At 37.8% G+C, this 19,060-nt stretch overlaps 1 protein-coding gene across 1 annotated transcript; it reads left to right on the top strand.

Moving 5' to 3' along the window:
- Positions 1 to 260: 260 nt before the first annotated feature.
- Positions 261 to 16,951, top strand: LOC117943036 (calcium/calmodulin-dependent 3',5'-cyclic nucleotide phosphodiesterase 1B-like). Its single transcript, XM_034868927.1, has 14 exons — positions 261 to 485; positions 3,283 to 3,396; positions 4,817 to 4,999; positions 5,464 to 5,530; positions 5,657 to 5,773; positions 6,143 to 6,283; positions 7,127 to 7,227; positions 9,436 to 9,561; positions 11,839 to 11,940; positions 12,144 to 12,264; positions 14,545 to 14,626; positions 14,762 to 14,879; positions 15,982 to 16,118; positions 16,501 to 16,951. The coding sequence occupies exons 1-14, from the start codon at positions 433 to 435 to the stop codon at positions 16,596 to 16,598; spliced, it is 1,560 nt and encodes a 519-aa protein (XP_034724818.1). The 5' UTR covers positions 261 to 432; the 3' UTR covers positions 16,599 to 16,951.
- Positions 16,952 to 19,060: the final 2,109 nt, after the last annotated feature.

Here is a 19,060-nt window from a genome sequence, read left to right as displayed (position 1 = left end):
ATTCTCATTCGGGATTTGAGTACACGCGGCTTGAAAGCCTCGCAGTCAACACTTCATCAGTGAGTGAGGTCAACTCCCTCACACTTCACACAACGGGGGTACACATATACACAAACACTCACTTACTCACTGACAAAGACCCATACACACACAAAGATTTACACACACACACACATATACACACACGCACACACACACACACACACACACAGAGTTTGGGCCTGCCTAACCAATCAGAGTAAAGTGGAGTAGGTCCCCCCAGAAGTGGGTGGGAGAGCTGAACAGAAGTCTGTCTTAGGACACACAAAGTTTGCATTGGTGGTTTGGAGAACTTTTCTGCTTACAACTTCACTGCAACAACTTTCCTTTTTTGTCCTGTGTTTGTTTTTTTGTTTAACTCTGGGGTTCATTAGGGCACATTTTGAGTGTGGAATGGCTGAACTGGTGCGAATCCGTAAGAAACGTCTGCAAATCCCCATCTCTAGGTAAGACAGGGTTAAGATAAGTACCGATGATATTATAGTATACACGCTCAGCCCTCCTGTGACTGCATACTCAAGGCTTGAAGACATTACCAAACATGCTACATCTTTAAAATGTAAAATGGTTGATCACTGTTGGGTGCAGTAAGGCTGTCTGGTTCACGTTCATTCTGATGTTGGAAATTTTTTGTTTTGCAGCATATGACATATGTGAGTCAAAAACTAAACCCTGTGCAGCACAGTGATGGGTGACAATGCAGCAGTCCTCTTTGACATATTTTAATTCTGCAGATTACTGCAAAGCATTCCTTATAGTCCTTTGAACTTGTTCCCCTCTTGTTTGCAGATTCATCAAATTTGTGCTTGTTTCACAAGTGGTTATGTGAACACTCATGTAGGCGTTTTGTGTGAAGAAATGTGCTGTGGAGATGTTGGGTCATGTGTTTTTTTGTGGTTAACACGTTGATGCATTAGTGTCTGCAGTGTTCAGAGCTCAACATCTCGTTGAGTGTTTGGGGGTGGGGGGGGGGGTTGGCTATAAACTCACACATTTCTCATGTAAATGCAGTCAACATTTAATAGCGCCAATACATAGTACTTTTATGTTGATATGATCTGATGTGGTTTTAAGTTTCTGATTACTTTTTTTCTCAATGGAATCTATACTGACCAAAATCTATTTAGAGATTTGTGCTGACAAAGCCGATACCATTCAAAGTCTTCCACACTGCTTTGCACCTAGTAAGGATGACACTATGCAGTGTGTAGATTCAACAAAGTCTGAGCCAAAGGAGGATTTGTCATTTCTCTTCTGTAAACAAGGTTTCACAAGTGCACTCGAAGAGTCATTTCCTGTAAACATGCTGTCAGAGGCTCTTCTACTGCAAACAGTTGAAACAAAAAAGACTGTGTTATCACAAAAGATTACTTGAGATTGAAAGTGAGCGGTGGCATTCAGATGCATGCTATTTTTATGACTCAACAGCTTTTGAAAGCCCTTGCCAGCGTGATAAACACTTGAAAAGCTGTGAGCGTCTCATCCCCATGAGTTGGCTCCGCAGACTGGCGCAGTTTGAACACAATCATTTTGGTCAGGGCAACGTACACACAGCATAACAAAATGTCTTAGAGAATTGATATGTGGCACAAAGGTCTTTTCAGATCAAATAAGTCTATTTTTCAAATGGTCACACAAAAAATAAAATCCAATCAAAGTTTAAGAATTACATGGGAGATTGTTCATTGGAGCTGTATCATGCTTTTGTATTTATTGACATGATCAGATTACATTAACACACTGCAGGTGGGTAACACTGTAAATGACATGTGCTCCAAGCATTTGCTTTTCATTACGCTGCAGGAGATCTATTCTGTCACATACTTCTCTCATATAATTTGATTAAAAGTTACAGATTGTGCAACATGTTCTCAGACAAGACCAGAATGTGGCCAAGACTTATAAACTCAAAAACATAATTTTTCATGGAGCCAATTGGACACAATGTGGGTTATATAAGACCTAAACCATGGGAAATTTTCCTCTCATGGAAAATTTGGCATTAATGATTCTTATATGTCACTGGATTTCTTTGGACAGCTTGGCATTTAAAACACTTCCAAATGAACTCTTTGCTTTCACTGGGATTTCTCAACCTGTTAATGCACTCCTCTTACCTTTTACTCACTCAGTGATACATGCTGTCAATTTACAGGGCTGTGTTTAAAAAGCTTACATCAAACACAGTCCTCAGTTTGTTCAAACTGACCGACTTTTTCCTGGAACAACAACCTTTTTTTGCTGTAACCAGTGTGATCAAAGGAAACATAAATTATTAAAGTGGGTTTCAATTCGATTGATTAATCCATTATTGAATAGAGGAATTATAAAAAATATTTTCTAGATTAAACTTTAAACTTTCCATGGAATCATGCGTCCCAGGCACTGTGTATGCGCCAAGAAGAAACGAAATCCTCCATTTCATCAAACCTGGACAAGATAGCCGAAAGTTTTCCCTCAGCTGAAGCAACGTCGTCATAGCGTACTCATAGTTCTTTGGGACAATACTGCCGACATCGTCATGATTTTGGTCAATTATATATTAATCAAAATAATAGTCATGATTATGGCAGTTATTGTGTTGTGCCAGGATTCTTTTGCACATCCATGTCATCCTACATAATATGCCAGGTGTTAGCCAATCCGTAAGTTAGTTCCTATGCTAATTTGCATTGTTTTACCCAACAAGCGCGGTAAGGCTAAATGGACAGGAAAAATTATTTTGAAAATTGAATTTAGAATTGAATAAGGACAAGAAGCAAGGAAATGGATTTTATAATGAGAAAAGGAATTACCCCTTCAATTGTCTTATAAAAGCTGTATTCTTAATTTGGTTTGTGAACTCAATTATTTATTTCTGTTTTAAAAAGGCCTTTTCAAATCAACTTTGAAATGGTGTTTGATTCATAGTTTGTATATTTAATAATGGATTAACTAATATATTTCAAAACCAATTTATTAATTCCTGTTATTAATGCAAAATTAGATATTAAATAAAAAAATGCTCAGTTTCAGTTTCCCTTGATGTCCTCCACAGGGCTCTAATGTAAGAAACGTTGATGCCTAACTGCTGTAGGCATGACTTCCATTTTCACACCACCAACTCTTGGTTATTGCTGTTTGGATAGGTGAAACAGCCATTCCAGTACTCTCAAAAAGGACACATGCCATTTCATTTTTTGCATTGACAAAATCCAAAGGTGGTCCTGATTGGTCCTAAAAAATGATCGTGTTTCCTTTCAGGCTGAGGAGCATGCTGAAGCAGCTGGAGGAGACAGATGTTGACTTTCAAGAAATCAAAAAGAATCTTGATTTCACAGCGTCGTTACTGGAGGCAGTTTACCTCGATGGAACAAGGTAGGATATAGTAGAATAATATGATGTTGACATGTTTTTTTTTATACTAACTCTTTCAGTTCTTTCAGTGAACTGTTCATTACTTTAAACTTGCATGAAGCCCCCCAAAAAATATCCAGTTCCAATGTTCATAAAAAGATTAAAACTAATATTAATCCTTTACAGTATCAATACCCACTTTTCCTCAGCAGGCTCGCATGGGGCTAGAGCCCATCTCAATTTACTTTGGGCACAAACATGTTTAGAAAACCACTCAGACTCACATTTACACATGCTAGACTCACATTGCCAACCTATCTCCACAACGCTGTGTCAATGGTATGGTCTGGCATAGGGGGAAAGAAATGTTCTTCTGGTTGGTTTGTATTTCTTTAAACCAATCAAAATCATCTTGGGCACCTAAGTCCTGGATGCAGCGAAGGTGTCCTAGAAAAATACATAGTGGAAGAGAAGGATGTCAGGCTTTATACCAGCACTATTCACAAAGTGGGCCAGACTCCACCCAAAGGCCATGTAGAGTCACCAATTTACCTGACCTGCACGTTTTTGGATTGTGGGAGAAAACTGGGAACTTTTTTTTATCACAGAATCTGAGAAGCAATCAATGGAAACTGTTTGGAAAAGGGCGGGCGCTTTACAAAATACCTGGCAGGTGATTGGATGAATCATCTGTCTATCCCGTCTGCCACTGTGGTTTTGAACTAACTGCCAGTTGCTCCTCACAGGATGCTGATTGGTTCGGTCCACTGTTTTTTAGACATGAAACACATTACATAAAGTTTAACAAGATGGATTTTCTTGTGCATTTTTTCATGAATCTCGTGATATATCACAATAATCCAGATGCTATAGAAGGTAAGGAAACTTGAGCACCCGAAGGAAACCCACAAAGGGGGTTGTGAGGCTACGCCCCATGCCAAACTAATATGACTTTTCATTTATTCAAAAACACATAATTGATAAAAATTAAAAGCAATTATGGACGGATTTCCTTTGCACAACTCCAGGTGCCACAATGCCACAATGCCAATGGAAAGTCATTCTTACACAAATGGGCATTTAAAACTGGACCACCCGCAATAAATCAATTTTAGAATTTAGAGAAAGCAGCCCCATAACATTTTAATATTCCATCCTTTAATCTAATGTGTTTACACATACAACCACTGTGAACAGCGAGCTTTGTGTCTTGAGTAACAAAACTTTTTGTAGAATTGTCAAATATTGGTTTGCTCAAAATTAACACTCAATTTTGACACTCAAAAAAATGATGGAAAGTAAATACTGTGCACTTGTAAGTGATTTTGGACACTGGGACTGATCCCACAGTGCATTAACCTAGAATTTGTCTATTTCTCTGTTTTCATCCTGTCTTGCTATCAATCACTGTGTGTTGGGGTATGTGTGCTGTATCTCTCAGACAGTGTCTCGAGACCGAGGACGACCTACAGCAGCTGCAGTCAGATGGCGTGCCTTCAGAGGTCACTGATTGGCTGGCGTCTACCTTTACCCAGAGGGTTCGGCGGCCTGTACGACGCTCAGACGAGAAGCCCAAGTTCCGCAGCATTGTGCATGCAGTGCAGGCTGGGATATTTGTGGAGAGGTAAAATAAAACATATGTTAATTTTTCTCTTTCTCAGCTTTTAAGGGTTATGAGTTTATAAACAAGGCCTGTATGATTTGTCAGGATGTTTATTACTTGTATGAAACAGCGCAACTTCAGCAGAAAAGAAACAGAGCCAGTCATACAGCTGTGTGATTTATTTATGAGACTTAAATACAATGAAATAAGTAATCTATAATCTCATATATGTTAAGCTCTGTATATGGGACCTAAATGACTGATCTCCACGTCTGTCCAATAACTGTAAAGTGTTTTATACTATCACAGCCACAGACTGCTGCACTGGACTGTGAAACATTAGCCTCCTTTTCTCTTTAAAACATCCTTCCACAGGGGACGGGGACTTTGGAGGATTTATATAAACAGCTCCTTAGACAAGTTCGCTGCACAGTGTCAACATCTGAACTTTAACTGAACTCAACATAAACACTGCATTATTTCAGGATGTTCAAGAGGGCCTACACGGCAGCCATGCCAGACCAACCTGCAGCGGTCGTAAACTGCCTCAGGGTAAGCTTCCACTGATCATGTGTAAATCTTTCTGCACGTCATGTCTCATAACGCAATAGGGATCGTACGAATGTGTGTCTACAAGCATGCATCAATAATGCTGTTACTTTTGCCTCTTCTCATTAGGATGTTGACCGCTGGAGTTTTGACGTCTTTGCTCTGAACTCAGCCAGCTCTGATCACGCTCTACGATCTCTGTTATTTGAACTGATCACCAGATATGGCCTCAACAGCCGTTTTAAGGTTGTTTAACTATGAATGTTATTGAACTTCCCATACAATATGTTATGATTGTAAGGCAAGAATGTCAGTGTTTAGAGGAAGACCTTGCAGTAATATGATCATTACTGCCCTTGTTATTTCTGCCTTTGTGGGAAATGTGTGTAGTAATTGCAGATATTATCAGGCATGTGGGTTTTATTATAAATTTGGAACTCTGTGTTGCCAAATTATGTGTGCAAATCACATTCTTCATACTGTAAGACCTGTCAATCCCAGCCACAACTTTATTTCAACATTCAGGCTGTTTTTATCTTAAATTGTTGACACAAACGTTAACCTTTGATTTTCCAACAGGACTTTGACTAAATGGTTATGTGATGCACTTCGCAGATCCCCATCTTGTGTCTGACAGAGTTCCTGTCTGCACTGGAGAGAGGATACTGCAAACACAACAACCCATACCACAGCCTCGTCCATGCTGCTGATGTGACTCAGACACTGCACTGCCTGCTGCTGCGCTCTGGACTCGTGGTACACTGGGCTCACTTGAATACGTTTATTTTTGGAGCTGCATCACATTTTAAAGGATGAGAAGAGGATTAGGGCCACTGGTGAAAAATGTATATGAGTTCTGACTTTTTTTTACAGAATTCTGACTTTTTTCTCAATACTCAGAATTCTGACTTTTTCTCAAAATTCTGACTTTTTTCTTTAATCTCAGAGTTCTGAGAAGAAAGTCAAAATTCTGACTTTTTTCAATTCTGAGATTAAAGTCAGAATTCTGAGAAAAAAGTCAGAATTCTGAGAGAAAAAGTCAGAAAAAAGTCTGACTTTAATCTGGTGGGTCTGATAGAAAAAGTCAGAAAAAAGTCTGACTTAAATCTGGTGGGTCTGAGAAATAAGTCAGGATTCTGACTTTTTCTCAGAGTTCTGACTTTTTTCTCAGAATTATGAGATTAAAGTCAGAATTCTGAGAAAAAAGTCAGAACTCACAAAATGTTTTCACCAGTGGCCCTAATCCTCTTCTGTAGGATGATGCTGGTGTTTCTGCAAATTGTCAAGAGAATTGCAGGAATGAGTCATAAAACCCAGAAATGCATTTATATACTTTGTTTTGTCACGTCATGAATTTTGAAGGTTTTACGTTTCTTAAAAAGGGCGGTTGCAATCAATGTACATCACCAAACATGGAAATCGTTGGAAGCTAGACCTACCATTCTGTAGTTAAAGCCTAAAGTATTGTTGTTAGTTTTTCAGGATTTTTTGACAATAAGAAAAACAAGCCTTATCCTTCAAATCCAACTGTATGTTCACCATGCTACATATAAAGTATGTTTATTATTTTGATTTGTTTTCTCTCCTTTTACTCTAAAGCACTGGCTGACAGAGCTTGAGGTGATGGCGTCACTATTTGCTGCAGCCATCCATGACTATGAACACACAGGAACAACAAACAACTTTCACATCCACACAAAGTGAGCTATTTTTCTAAAACATGTTATATTTAAGAATGTCTTATATAGAATGGGCTATATATACAATGCATCCTGTTGTGAAATTTATAAAATGGTAAGTCAGGGAACGTAGGAATAGTAAGCTAGTGTTTCTTTAATGCACTTTTAGAAAGAGGGAATAGAGGACTCTAAAGCAAACACATTTTCATGGAGGGAACACAGTATTTTTAGATGTTGATTTCCACATTGGAAAACTGAAGAACTTGGTCTCTTGGCACCCATCACTGTTATCATCATCCTGCTTTATTTTGGGTATGTACAGTAATCGTCCACAATATAGAGCATATCTTATTTACAAACTTATAAACAGTCTTAAAGTTGTACTCCACCCAAAACATATATTTTCAGGGTAAAACACTCACCTTCCATAGGCTAAAAATAAAATCTTAATTCTTGAAGAACATTAGCTTTTGCTTGAATTTATGTTGGTTACAATTGATTTCAAGGGTTCTAAGTTTTAACATATCAAAAACTTCCATAGCAACCTTTCAAACCACACCTGCAGCAGTATGCACTTCTCCAATATCCAATTGTACTGCAAACACTGAGCATTTTGCCAAAATACAACTAAAAAAACTGCTTAATTTTGTGCAGCATTAGGCTCCTCAATGCTTTGAAACTGTGACTGAACCTGTGGATAATGCTGTAGGAATATACTGGATGGCGTTTGAAGCTGTGTACTGTATGTATATTCAAAAGGGGAATTCCTTCCCAAAAGAACCAAGGTTCAAACATAAAAGCCTTTATTATAGTTGCCATGTGTGTTTGTTTTATGGTATAGCTTTCTATAATTTCCTAAAAATTGACTGATATTTGACTGGTAATTCAAATGAACATTCCTCATGAAAGATGGTGTAATGTTGTAGTAATTGTAGGGTAAAAGGCGACCGTGTTAAATTGTAAATTTCCAATTTCCTCATTGATTAAAATAAAGTGCCAGCATAAATATTTTAATCGAAGCACGTAAACTTAGCTGGCCTTCAAGTTTCTAGTGATCAATTAAAGAAAAGAAATATACATTTATTTTGGTTTAGATTGAGCAGTTCTTTGAAGAAAAATACCTCTGGAAATCAACAACTCCTTATGAACTCAAGACAAACTAGTTAAGATGAGATCTGGAAGTTACAGTAAAGGTTTTAAATGCTAGAAAGGTGCAATAATTAACGTTTCACCATAAATCATATCAGCACATCTTCTTCATAGTAAGAAGAGGAAATGGCTGCATATATGTTAATATTGCCTGCAGCTTTGCTAACAGCTGTTTTTCACAGGATGGACAGGTTCTGGGAGATGCTGACGTCTGTAGCCAATGTCAGATTGCTAAAGCATACATAAATGCACATAATAACAAATCATGGATCATACTTCTGAGAAAAACTCATAGAAGACAGAATAGATTAATTAATTTAGACCACATGATTCAGTTTCTTCAGTACTTTATTTACAACGCCCCCTCCCTCAGGCGATGGGGAAAGCTTTCCAACTGCCAACATGTGAGTATAATTACCGCCAAATTACATAGTTTTTACCACGACTTTACCTTCCTAAGAAATTAAAGGTATTTGGAGATTACAGATCCATAAAATAAATTGTTGTTGTTTTTTATCCATCATTAAATGTTGGCATTATTAAATACCATCATGATTTCAAACAGACCATGGCCATTCTCTCTGTGAAAAATTAAACTTAACAAACTTTTTTAAACAGTCCCCAAAAGACCATTTTGCAATCAACTGAATGTTTTCTTTGAATACATTTTTACAAGTGTTCTACTTTATGTTTGGTTTAACAAAATAATCACAAGGTGGAAAACTTTTAAGAGTGCACTTGTTACTCATTTAAACAGCCTAATAAAGTAGAGTATGCAAACAAATGGACTCACAATGCCTGATTGAGAAACTAGTTAAGTACTCATTGAGTCATTATACCCACATGATGCCAGTTTTTATCACATTCCACTACCTCTTCAGCATTTCCGATTCCTCATTACAGACCTACACTCATAGTGCACATATTACTCCCTGAGGACCATCTAATTCTCACCTCCCTTCACACTACAGAATTGTACTACACTTGCACTAAATGCATACACCATCACTCTGTTAACTTTCCCTTGTCTGTGCTGATCTCGCCTACTTAAATCTTGCTCTTTAACTGTCTGTCTGCCAGGTCAGAGTTTGCATTGATCTACAATGATCGATCGGTACAGGAAAGCCATCACCTGAGTGCAGCATTTCGCCTGCTGCAGGATGACCAAATGAACATCTTCACAAACTTGACAAAAGAGGAATGGATGTAAGACGACTATATTTCTACCTTCTAAAATTGTATTTCTTCTTTTTGGTTTAGTTAGAGACACTTGGACTGGCCATATAATGAAATTAAATCCCAGATTTGGCACAAAAGATTTCTCAAAGACTTCAAGCAGCAACAAGGTTCATGCTGAGAGACCTAACCTTCCTTATAAACACATTCATGAATATGACATTTTGGTTACATCTAGAATAATTATCTAAGGTACTATTAGGTTTGGATGGGAGTTGCAGCAGCAATCAGTGTTGGAATGACAGTACTAGCAAGGAAGTTAGAATATAATTGGATGGGAGCTGATAGCCACACAGCTGTGAATAAGCCACAAATTGTAAAGCATGAATAAAACTGTCCTCAAATGTTAGCAAGTCACGCTTCAGCATTTGTCTGAGCTTACGCTGCGGTATGCTTCATTTATTGAGAATTACATAAAGATGTTCTTAAGAATTGGTCCACATTCGGGGTGGAAACAATGGCATTCACGATGTAAAGGATAATATATAAGGTATATAGGTCATATAAAAAACGTAACCATTTCATGTTTATTCTTACTATATTTTGCATAGTTAATTGCTTTTTGTTTATCTTGTTCCTGTTGAAAAAGTTTGATAGCCATGTTTTTTTTTTGGGCCATTTGAAAAAGGACATATCCACATAATTAAAGAGTAAAGGTTTTTATTATGATTCTGTATTTTGCCCAAATGATCAGACTGGAGGTCAATACATCATAGACCAGACAGACATAATTAAAATAAACCCATGTTGCAATAGACCAGGATGAAATTTGAACAAATGGCATCACAAGCTTTTCTTCTTGGAAAACTCTACTGATCTCCACCTACATGACAACACAGAATGCAACCAACCGTTACCCTTTTGTCAAAGGGCAATCTTAGAACTCACTTCCTAAAATTGAAAATGAGAGATGAGAAATGTTGGCCAACAACCTTTCAAGGTTTGTACAACAACAAGAAAAAAGTCAATCATAACACTTTCTGTACAGCAAGCAATGGAACATGTCTGCCAAAATCCAAGAACGTGTTTTTTAAAGGATTAAGCTTTAGAATAGGCTGCTGCACTGCTAATACTGACAAGAGCATTTAAGCAGTATACTTAATACACAGCAGAAAATAGTGTGAATGGAATGAAATGAACAATTCACTCCTGTCAAAGTAACTCTTGACAATGACTACAGTGTCCAGCTGTTTTGGTCGAAGACCCTTGAAGCCAACTTGTCCTTTATCTTGATGTTGGTCTATATAACTAAATAAATACAGTCCATTGTTCGGACTCTTCTTTTATTAAAATATTTAGCCAATACAAAATTAAACTATACATTTGTGACCTATTATTTTAAGATTTACAATTCAGTTTGAAATAAGGTATTTGGGGCTTATTATCACAAACACAGATGTCTACAAGTATTGACACTAATGCATGGTTGGTTTGGGTCTTTTCATGAGCTTGTTCGACAATAAGAAAAACGTAGAATAATGGGAGCCTAATTATTGGAAATAAAAGTAGTTGAATCGTGTAATTGTGTTGGTGGATTTCAAATGACTACAGGGTGACGATATCTGAAGAGAAGGGGACTAAGTGAGGGCAATTATCAGCCAAGCATGAATTTGTCCTTAAATGAGACTTTAAGTCCTTACCAAAGCTACAAGGCTGCTCCTCTTGCTGACCTCTCTCTTTAAGATAGCATGTCTCTTTTAGGAATTATTAAAAGATCATTTTGTTATTTCTGTTTGGTGATTCATACAATAATAAGCAATGGAAAAGTAAATGAGCCACTGTCTCGCTTACTGCACTGTAAATAACAATCAGAGATGTCGTCAGTGAACTACCCTCAGCGTGTTTTATCATTTTCATTTACTTGTACGATGTGATATGTAATGTACTTCATATACAGTATACATACTGCATATACTGTATATATGTATATATACATAAAAACAATTCATTTCTGCACTGTGTAAACGGTTTGTATACTCATGGAGGCTGATGCTTTACATATCACAGTTACAGTAGCCTGCCTATGTGTTTTATTAATGGAAGAGCTCTGCAGATATCATCAAAGATAAATACCAGCAGCATACTCATGGCATTTCTAGCAGTCAGAGTTTCCATGGCAACAAGAAAATCCATCAGGATATCTAAAAAGATTACTGTAATGAGTCTGGTGTTTTTAACTCTGCACAGTTACTTCCCGTAATCCAAGGTCAACTATAAAACTGTGTCTCTGTGTCTTTTTGTTTACAGGGAACTGCGATCACTTGTCATAGAGATGGTGTTGTCCACAGACATGTCCTCCCACCTACTCCAAGTCAAAGGGATCAAATCCTGTCTTCAGCAACAAGAACGGTAAGGCTAATGGACTGTGCTGCTTGTTCACGCTGTGGTGTATAATCAAGAGGTCATAAAATATAACGTTGAGAGCAGATTTCACTGAGTCAAACACCCTGCACAAACAGGCAGACAGGCAAATTAGTGTCATGCCAGCCATGTCATTAGACCTGTTGCACAACACAGCAACCAAAATAAGTGCATTATGCTTTCTCCGACAGGATTGATAAGCCCAAAGCACTGTCTCTGTTACTCCACACGGCTGACATAAGCCATCCGTCCAAGCCCTGGGCGCTGCACTCTCGCTGGACCAAAGCCCTGATGGAGGAGTTTTTCAGGCAGGTAGGTGCTCTAATAGACCTCAACTGACAATGTGACTCTTGCTCTACTTCTCTTCTGTTGTTGTTTTGTCCACAGACATAGACTAGTGGTCAATAACATGGTCAAACTGAAAATAAGATCAAAGTTAAAATGCATAATCGTTGTATTTGGTCAAAGGAATAGAAATTTCACTTTCGTGTCAAGTTTAGATGAGAAGATCGTCACCACTCTTAACATCTGGACGGTAGATATGTAGCTGGAGCCGGCGCAGGTTGACATACTGTTGCTTAGCTTATAAAGTGGAAACAAGGTGAGACAGCTAGCATGGAACTGCTCAGAGGGTAACAAAACCGGCCTGCCAGCACTTTCCATATTTTGGCACATAACCCCACCAAAACACCAACATTTAAGAAAAAGAGAAATAACGTGGTAATTATTTACATTGTCCTTTCTTTTTTTGGGGCTTTTCTGCCTTTATCTGATCAGACAGCTAGGTGAGAAAAGTAGAGAGAGAGGGGGGAAGATCTGCTGGAAGTCCTCACAGGTCAGGTTCAAACCATGGACCTCTGTGTCGAGTAATAAACCTCTAAGTATATGTGCGCCTACTCTACCACTGATCCAACCTGGCATACATTGTCCTTTCTTAAAGATGTGAAATATTCAATTAAGCAAATTACCTAACCACACATACAACGAGTGAATAGAACTCTTTATGTAAAGAAAAAAACGACTTGATTTTCTCTTGAAAAAGTAATTTTTGATTGACTAGTTGTTCCAGCTCTACTGGAGAAATGACAATGTTGAGACCATATGGGGCCATAGAGTTGATAGAAAATATCTTATGTATTGTGTAACATTTTCACTGAAGTATTGTGACTAGAAGTGTTACCTTCACATACAATATGTTCGTATTGTTTCTACTCTGTTCTTTCATGTCTTACCTAATGCTATTCTTATCTCACGGGTTTGATAACTTAATAGCTGCAGTTTTGTAAATGACTCAGTCTAAAAGGGAGAAACCTTCAAAGAGGTTTATTGCGTCAGAGCAAACGAAAACGACATAAATGGCACCTCAGGTATGAAGCATACACAGTCAGAGAGAGGAAAGTCTCTTTGAAAGGTTTATTGAACAACTACCTTGTGTAGTTGATGCCCCACTAGATCTTACAAGGTCTGACTTCAGACAAGATTTAAGGCTGGGCAAAAAGTCATCCACTGAGAATCGATTGGGTCAGATACAGTCTATATAGACCAAACATTTTGATCTTGTTGAAATGTGATGTTGACTTTCAAAACTTCCAAACCTCATGAACAACTGAGCTTAGAGGTTTATTATTGTCCTTTGGGAACAATATAAAATTCTTTAAGGGGAAAGTTTGGGCCTGGATTACTTTTTTATTAATTGTTAACCTTGGAAACATAATTTGACAATATAATCACCCTCAAAGAGTCAAAATTCACTCTAAATAATATACTTGATTTTGTTATTATGTGCAAAGTGTTACAAAAGACTGAGCATTAAATTGTTAATGGAAATTCTATTTGTTGTTTAGACAGTGGGTTCATGTTATTCTATTAGGACTTTGTTATTTGCAGTGAGTAAGATGACCTGCAGTGCTACAGAACAAAAACATGAATAAATAGCAGTTTTGAAGAAAGTAATTTTCTAAAATCTTAAAATTAATTTGAATATAGTTGAAAGCTTCAGCACAGCGAAATGGACCCTGAGATGGTCTTATTTGACGTATTTGTCTGACTAGTTTTTATAGATCGAGAATAGCTGGAGCATGAGGCACCTCCCCTGATTACTTTGAGGGTGATTCTTTAACTCAGGAAGAGATGCAATCATCCAGTCATGTGTAGGAATGGTCAATCGTGCATTCTTCCAACCTACTTGAAATGCCATTATTTTTACTCAAATGCCTACAGACTCCTGCCTTATTGGCTGGTATTGTGAGGCTGGTACACTGACTGAGTGGCTTTCCAGCAAATGCAGCAAAACGTTTCAATGTGCTGTCCTCCTCTTCTATTTTCACTGCCTGGACTCAATAAAGAAAAAATAGAATATAGCAGATGTTAGGCAGCCCAACTCTCTTTGAAAACTAGATGTGAGAAACATCTCTCTTAAACACCTCTTAATGTGTGTTGTGTAACCTTTAAAAACAAAAGCATGATCTTTTTTGAACAATCTAAAAAAGTCTTGGCGAGTGTTGCAGTTAAGTAACCTTTTAAAAGTTATTTCCAGGTGACGTGTGGGATGCCCTTTAAGATATCTTCTCTCTCTCTTTCTATCTTTGTGAGGGTGATAGAGAGGCAGAGCTCGGCCTTCCCTTCTCTCCTCTTTGTGATCGAAAAAGCACCCTGGTAGCCGAGTCTCAGATTGGTATGTCTCACAAAACATGTTTCTACATTTAAATTACATTTCAATTTATTTACTGGTGTAAAAAAAGAATCATATTTGTAACGCTCAGCAACATTTTATTTTCACATGTTTATATGGCACTCTTTTCTTCTGCAGGGTTCATAGACTTCATTGTGTATCCTACATTCTCTCTGCTGACTGACATGGCTGAAAAGATTGTCATTCCTTTGGTGGAAGAGAACCCAGGGCCACCTGACCCCTGCAACAGACACAGGTAATATAAAGAGTAGCATTGCACTTGTATTGCACTAGAAAACTGTACTACATTTTTTGGTTGGACATTTGGTTGGTTTGTTTTTTAGCATAAAGACTGGAAACCATGGCTGCATAAAGAGCTAGATATGGTGCCGCTGATTAGCCTCGCTGTGGTTTGGCAATTAAGAACTCCCTGTGGCCCAAAAGTGTCTCCGTTGTCCACCTTTACAAAAGAGACATCTAAAGCTATTGAAGGGACACTTCAAAATGCTAACAAGGTCATTTACTACTCTTTACATGCTGAGTGGTAGCGTGCAGGCGGGTCCAGCAGGAGATACACGAATGTGCGCAATGTGGAAGCAAACCCGTGAGAACTTTCTCTCGCCATTCTGCTCAGCCGGGTTCCACCGCGTCTACCGCCTAGGCCACATGACCTAAAGCTACCACTACGTTTGACTGCTACATGGAAAAAGCAGACGCATTGAATCTCTACATGAACCACAGCCGAACCGTGATTGACTGAACCTGCAATATGTGTTACAAGTTGAAGTTTATAATAAAACATACTACAAAAATTTTTGATTCACAAGGCGCATTACTTATGTCATATGAAACGGCCAGTTACCTCACAGTGTAAGGTCATCTATCAAATGTTTAGTCAAAGTAAAAAGAGAGGCATTATGACTCAGTCTTATTATGACTGAGCACAATGTACCTAAAGGTGGACATTTTCAACTCTAATATTTATAACGTTGGCTATTATATTTTAATTGTGGTATTTTGTAGGTAGAATCTGAATCTGCAACGTGTTCTGTCAGGTGAATATATGTTTTCCTCTGAAGTACAATTACACAGTAAGTCAGTAGTATAGGCCAACAGTTGCATATTAAATGCTTTGGGGGGCTTCTGTAATGTATGTTAGAGAACAATGTTTCTGGAAAAAGCTGTGATAAAGGAGGCCAAGCCATCGGACCATTCCAAACAGGCATGTTTGGAATAGGCACTGTACTAGCTATCTAAACTGAAGAAAGAAAGAAAGAAAGAAAGAAAGAAAGAAAGGTGAATTGGGGTAACACTGGAAAAACAAGTATTGTCATGAGAGCACTGCCATTTCTCAACAGTAATCTGTGGAAGGAGAGCTCCAGAGGCCTGCAGTGGAGTCTCGCTCATATCACGGCTGAGCTGGTGAGCTTTCGCTCCACTTGGACGCGACACACCGAGGACAACAAGCTCAAATGGAAGGAAAGTGGCTCCAATGGTATGTTGCATAATCATTCATTCTTTCACTCATTAATGTTGTGAATGTACTGTATGTTCACTGGGTAAAGTCCCACCTATCACAGCAGGGCTTATCCCTAAACAAATCTGAGAAATGGTTATACTTTTCCACTGTCATCTTTCAGAACTAAAATGATCACATGAAATGTTTGACAACCTTTGCTCACACAGAATGAACCATCATTGTTCTTGAAAGATGTGTGGCTGATTTGGCAGAGACAAAGCCACTCCGCTCCATAAATGTGCTCAGTCTCCCTGATATGATTTGTTATTTACTCGTTTCACAGTGATCTCATGAGGAGATTAACGGTTTCCTATTCAGTTTAAGAACATTTTCCATTGTCTTTTCCAATATCCTCCAGGATTTTCAGACCCCAGTGTGACAAAAGGGCAGAGATCCAGCCAAGAGGAGCTGTCAGAAAAGTCCCTTCAAGACCCCACTGCAGATTCAAAACAGTAAAAAAGGACATGTTTCCTAGGAAGGTTAACTGAGGTGATGCTGAATCACTGTTTGTAACAAAACTACAGTGCCCTCTTATGACATGAGTGAGGGAGGCGGAGGGAGGGGGGTAGGGGTGTTTTAAGGTAACATCATCTTCCCAAGGTAAGATGCTTTACATTCACAGACATGTCCTAACGTCTTATTTCAAGGATAGTATACTGTGCTAATTTATATGCAGAAGTGTACATGCTGGCCATGTTATACAGTATCTTGCATGTTATTAATTTAATTTGCCACCAACACTTGTAATGAACCTTTATTAGTTTGACTTGTACACATATATTTAACCATGCAATAAACATTGAATATAGTTCCATGTGTTTCTAATGTGAAGTATTAAGTATTTTTTAGGCTGGCCTTGTTATGTTGGGATATTGTGAAATGTTGTATTTAATTAAAACATTTAAAGGTCTGTCTTTGAGGTTGCATTGTAATTTTAATTGAAGCTGCTGGCCTTGCATCACTTTAAAATTGATTTTATTTAGTTCCAAATCCTCAAAGTTAACTGCAACACATACAGAGGCTTACTCAGCTAACCATTTTGACTTTGCACTTTTCTATATTGGAATCCATTTTTAAAACCACATGAAATTGTTTCAAGTAGTTTAACTGTCAGAGGGAATGTTTTTTAGGACATCAATTATTACCCCTAGCCTGTTTGGATCCATTAGGTCAAAATTAGTTGACCATTCTCAGTAAAATTCAAACAGTTTACTTAGCATTACAACACTATCAGGCGACGTTTATCCACCCAAAGTCAATTGCTCTGTCTCATTAGGTGGTCCAGGAGTCACAAGAGTCACATCTGCATCTGCACGTCAGCATAGAAGCGTCAAACACATGGCTAATACTGTAGGTAAAAATACAATTTGAATATAGATCCAACACTTTAGAACTTTAGAAAAACATTAAGAACAATTTATTGCAAATATAATTGAACATTTAAAGTGTCTCTCCAGCAAGTAAGTATTATATTTCTATAAAGCTGGGGGACTTGCAAGACCAATGTACAAGATTTCCTGACTTTTAATCCTTAATTTGGGTCAAGGTTGAAAGCATGTAAAACCTTTATCCCAAACTTCCCAAAATGTTATTTACTGTAAGTGTCTTGTTTTGTTAGACCCTCCTTTGACTTTAACATGCACAGTAAATAATACTATAGTCAAGTGCCCATTTGTCTTGTGCCTTGTCTTCTGGTTAACCCAATGTTTCAGTTCTCTGCTCTTCCAGCTGGAGGGGTTGTAGAGCAAAATGACAGAAGCGGCTTCAGGCTACCCTGGAGGGTTTAGCTTCAAACACTCTTATTTTAACAATTGTCAGTTAAGCCGTGTGCCATTGCCTCTTCAGACATATGAAGCTGTTCTCCATTCAAGTCAACTGGGTGGCTTTAAATAACACAACAATGATTGAATACACAGTTCTGATATGTTACATGCAAAACCCAAACACACACACACACACACAGACACACACACACACACACACAGCTTTATACATGCAAAACAGTGAAAAACACCAATCTTTTACTGTACATATTTTCTATGCTGTATCTGCAGCATCTTGATATGCAAAATAAGCATTTTTACTGCATGATATTGTACATTATTAAGGTTTTGTTTCATTAATCAAGACACATTACTGTAAAAGCTATGATCAGAGTGTCTCCTACCTTGATACAGGAAGTCAATAAAAACTGCAACTTTGGTCTTTTGCTCTCAAGAAATCCTTGTAACATAGGTGATCAATCTCATACAGGCCATCTTCAAAGGCAACTGGAAATGCCACATATAGCTTAAATTGCTGCAGTCACAAAATGTATTTGTAAAACCCAGTCCTGTGTATGAAAAATGTATGCTTTTATGCTCCCAGCTCTGAGAGCATTGAATTATTTATTCAGTGCTATGAGTGCCTATTTTAAGGATAAAATCTAGTAAACACATGACCAGTGGTGCGATGATGTCACACACTGTAGTTTTAACTTGAAGATTTTGAAAACTTTCCCCTAAACTACCTCTTTTTTGATGTTTTAGTAGGAAAGCAGATCCTAGTTTTTGTGCTTTGAACATTCAAGACTTAGTAGTGAGCAGACGTCATGCTGACTCTAACTGACTAACATGCATTTACTGTAACTTGGCTGGATGCAAAATTAATAGACTGTGCCAGGATAAGTGCAAGAGAAAAACAGCCAATCACCAATTTAAACATTTTATTGTATGAAACAAATTTTAGATTACATATGTAATCATCAATTCAAGTACAACTGGAACAAAACTCCTCTTTTTTAATCCATGTAAAGTACACTATTCCCATTCAAAAACAGAACAAACATCACATGGTCCATAAATACATTGCAGAAGAAAAAGAAAAAGCTTGCACAGGAATGTTTTCACTGTATTTCTTGTTCATGTTGTCATTGCTGT

The sequence above is a fragment of the Etheostoma cragini genome, chromosome 4 (assembly GCF_013103735.1).
Source record: "Etheostoma cragini isolate CJK2018 chromosome 4, CSU_Ecrag_1.0, whole genome shotgun sequence".
NCBI lineage: Eukaryota > Metazoa > Chordata > Actinopteri > Perciformes > Percidae > Etheostoma > Etheostoma cragini.
This window is presented reverse-complemented; position numbering and strand designations above follow the sequence as displayed.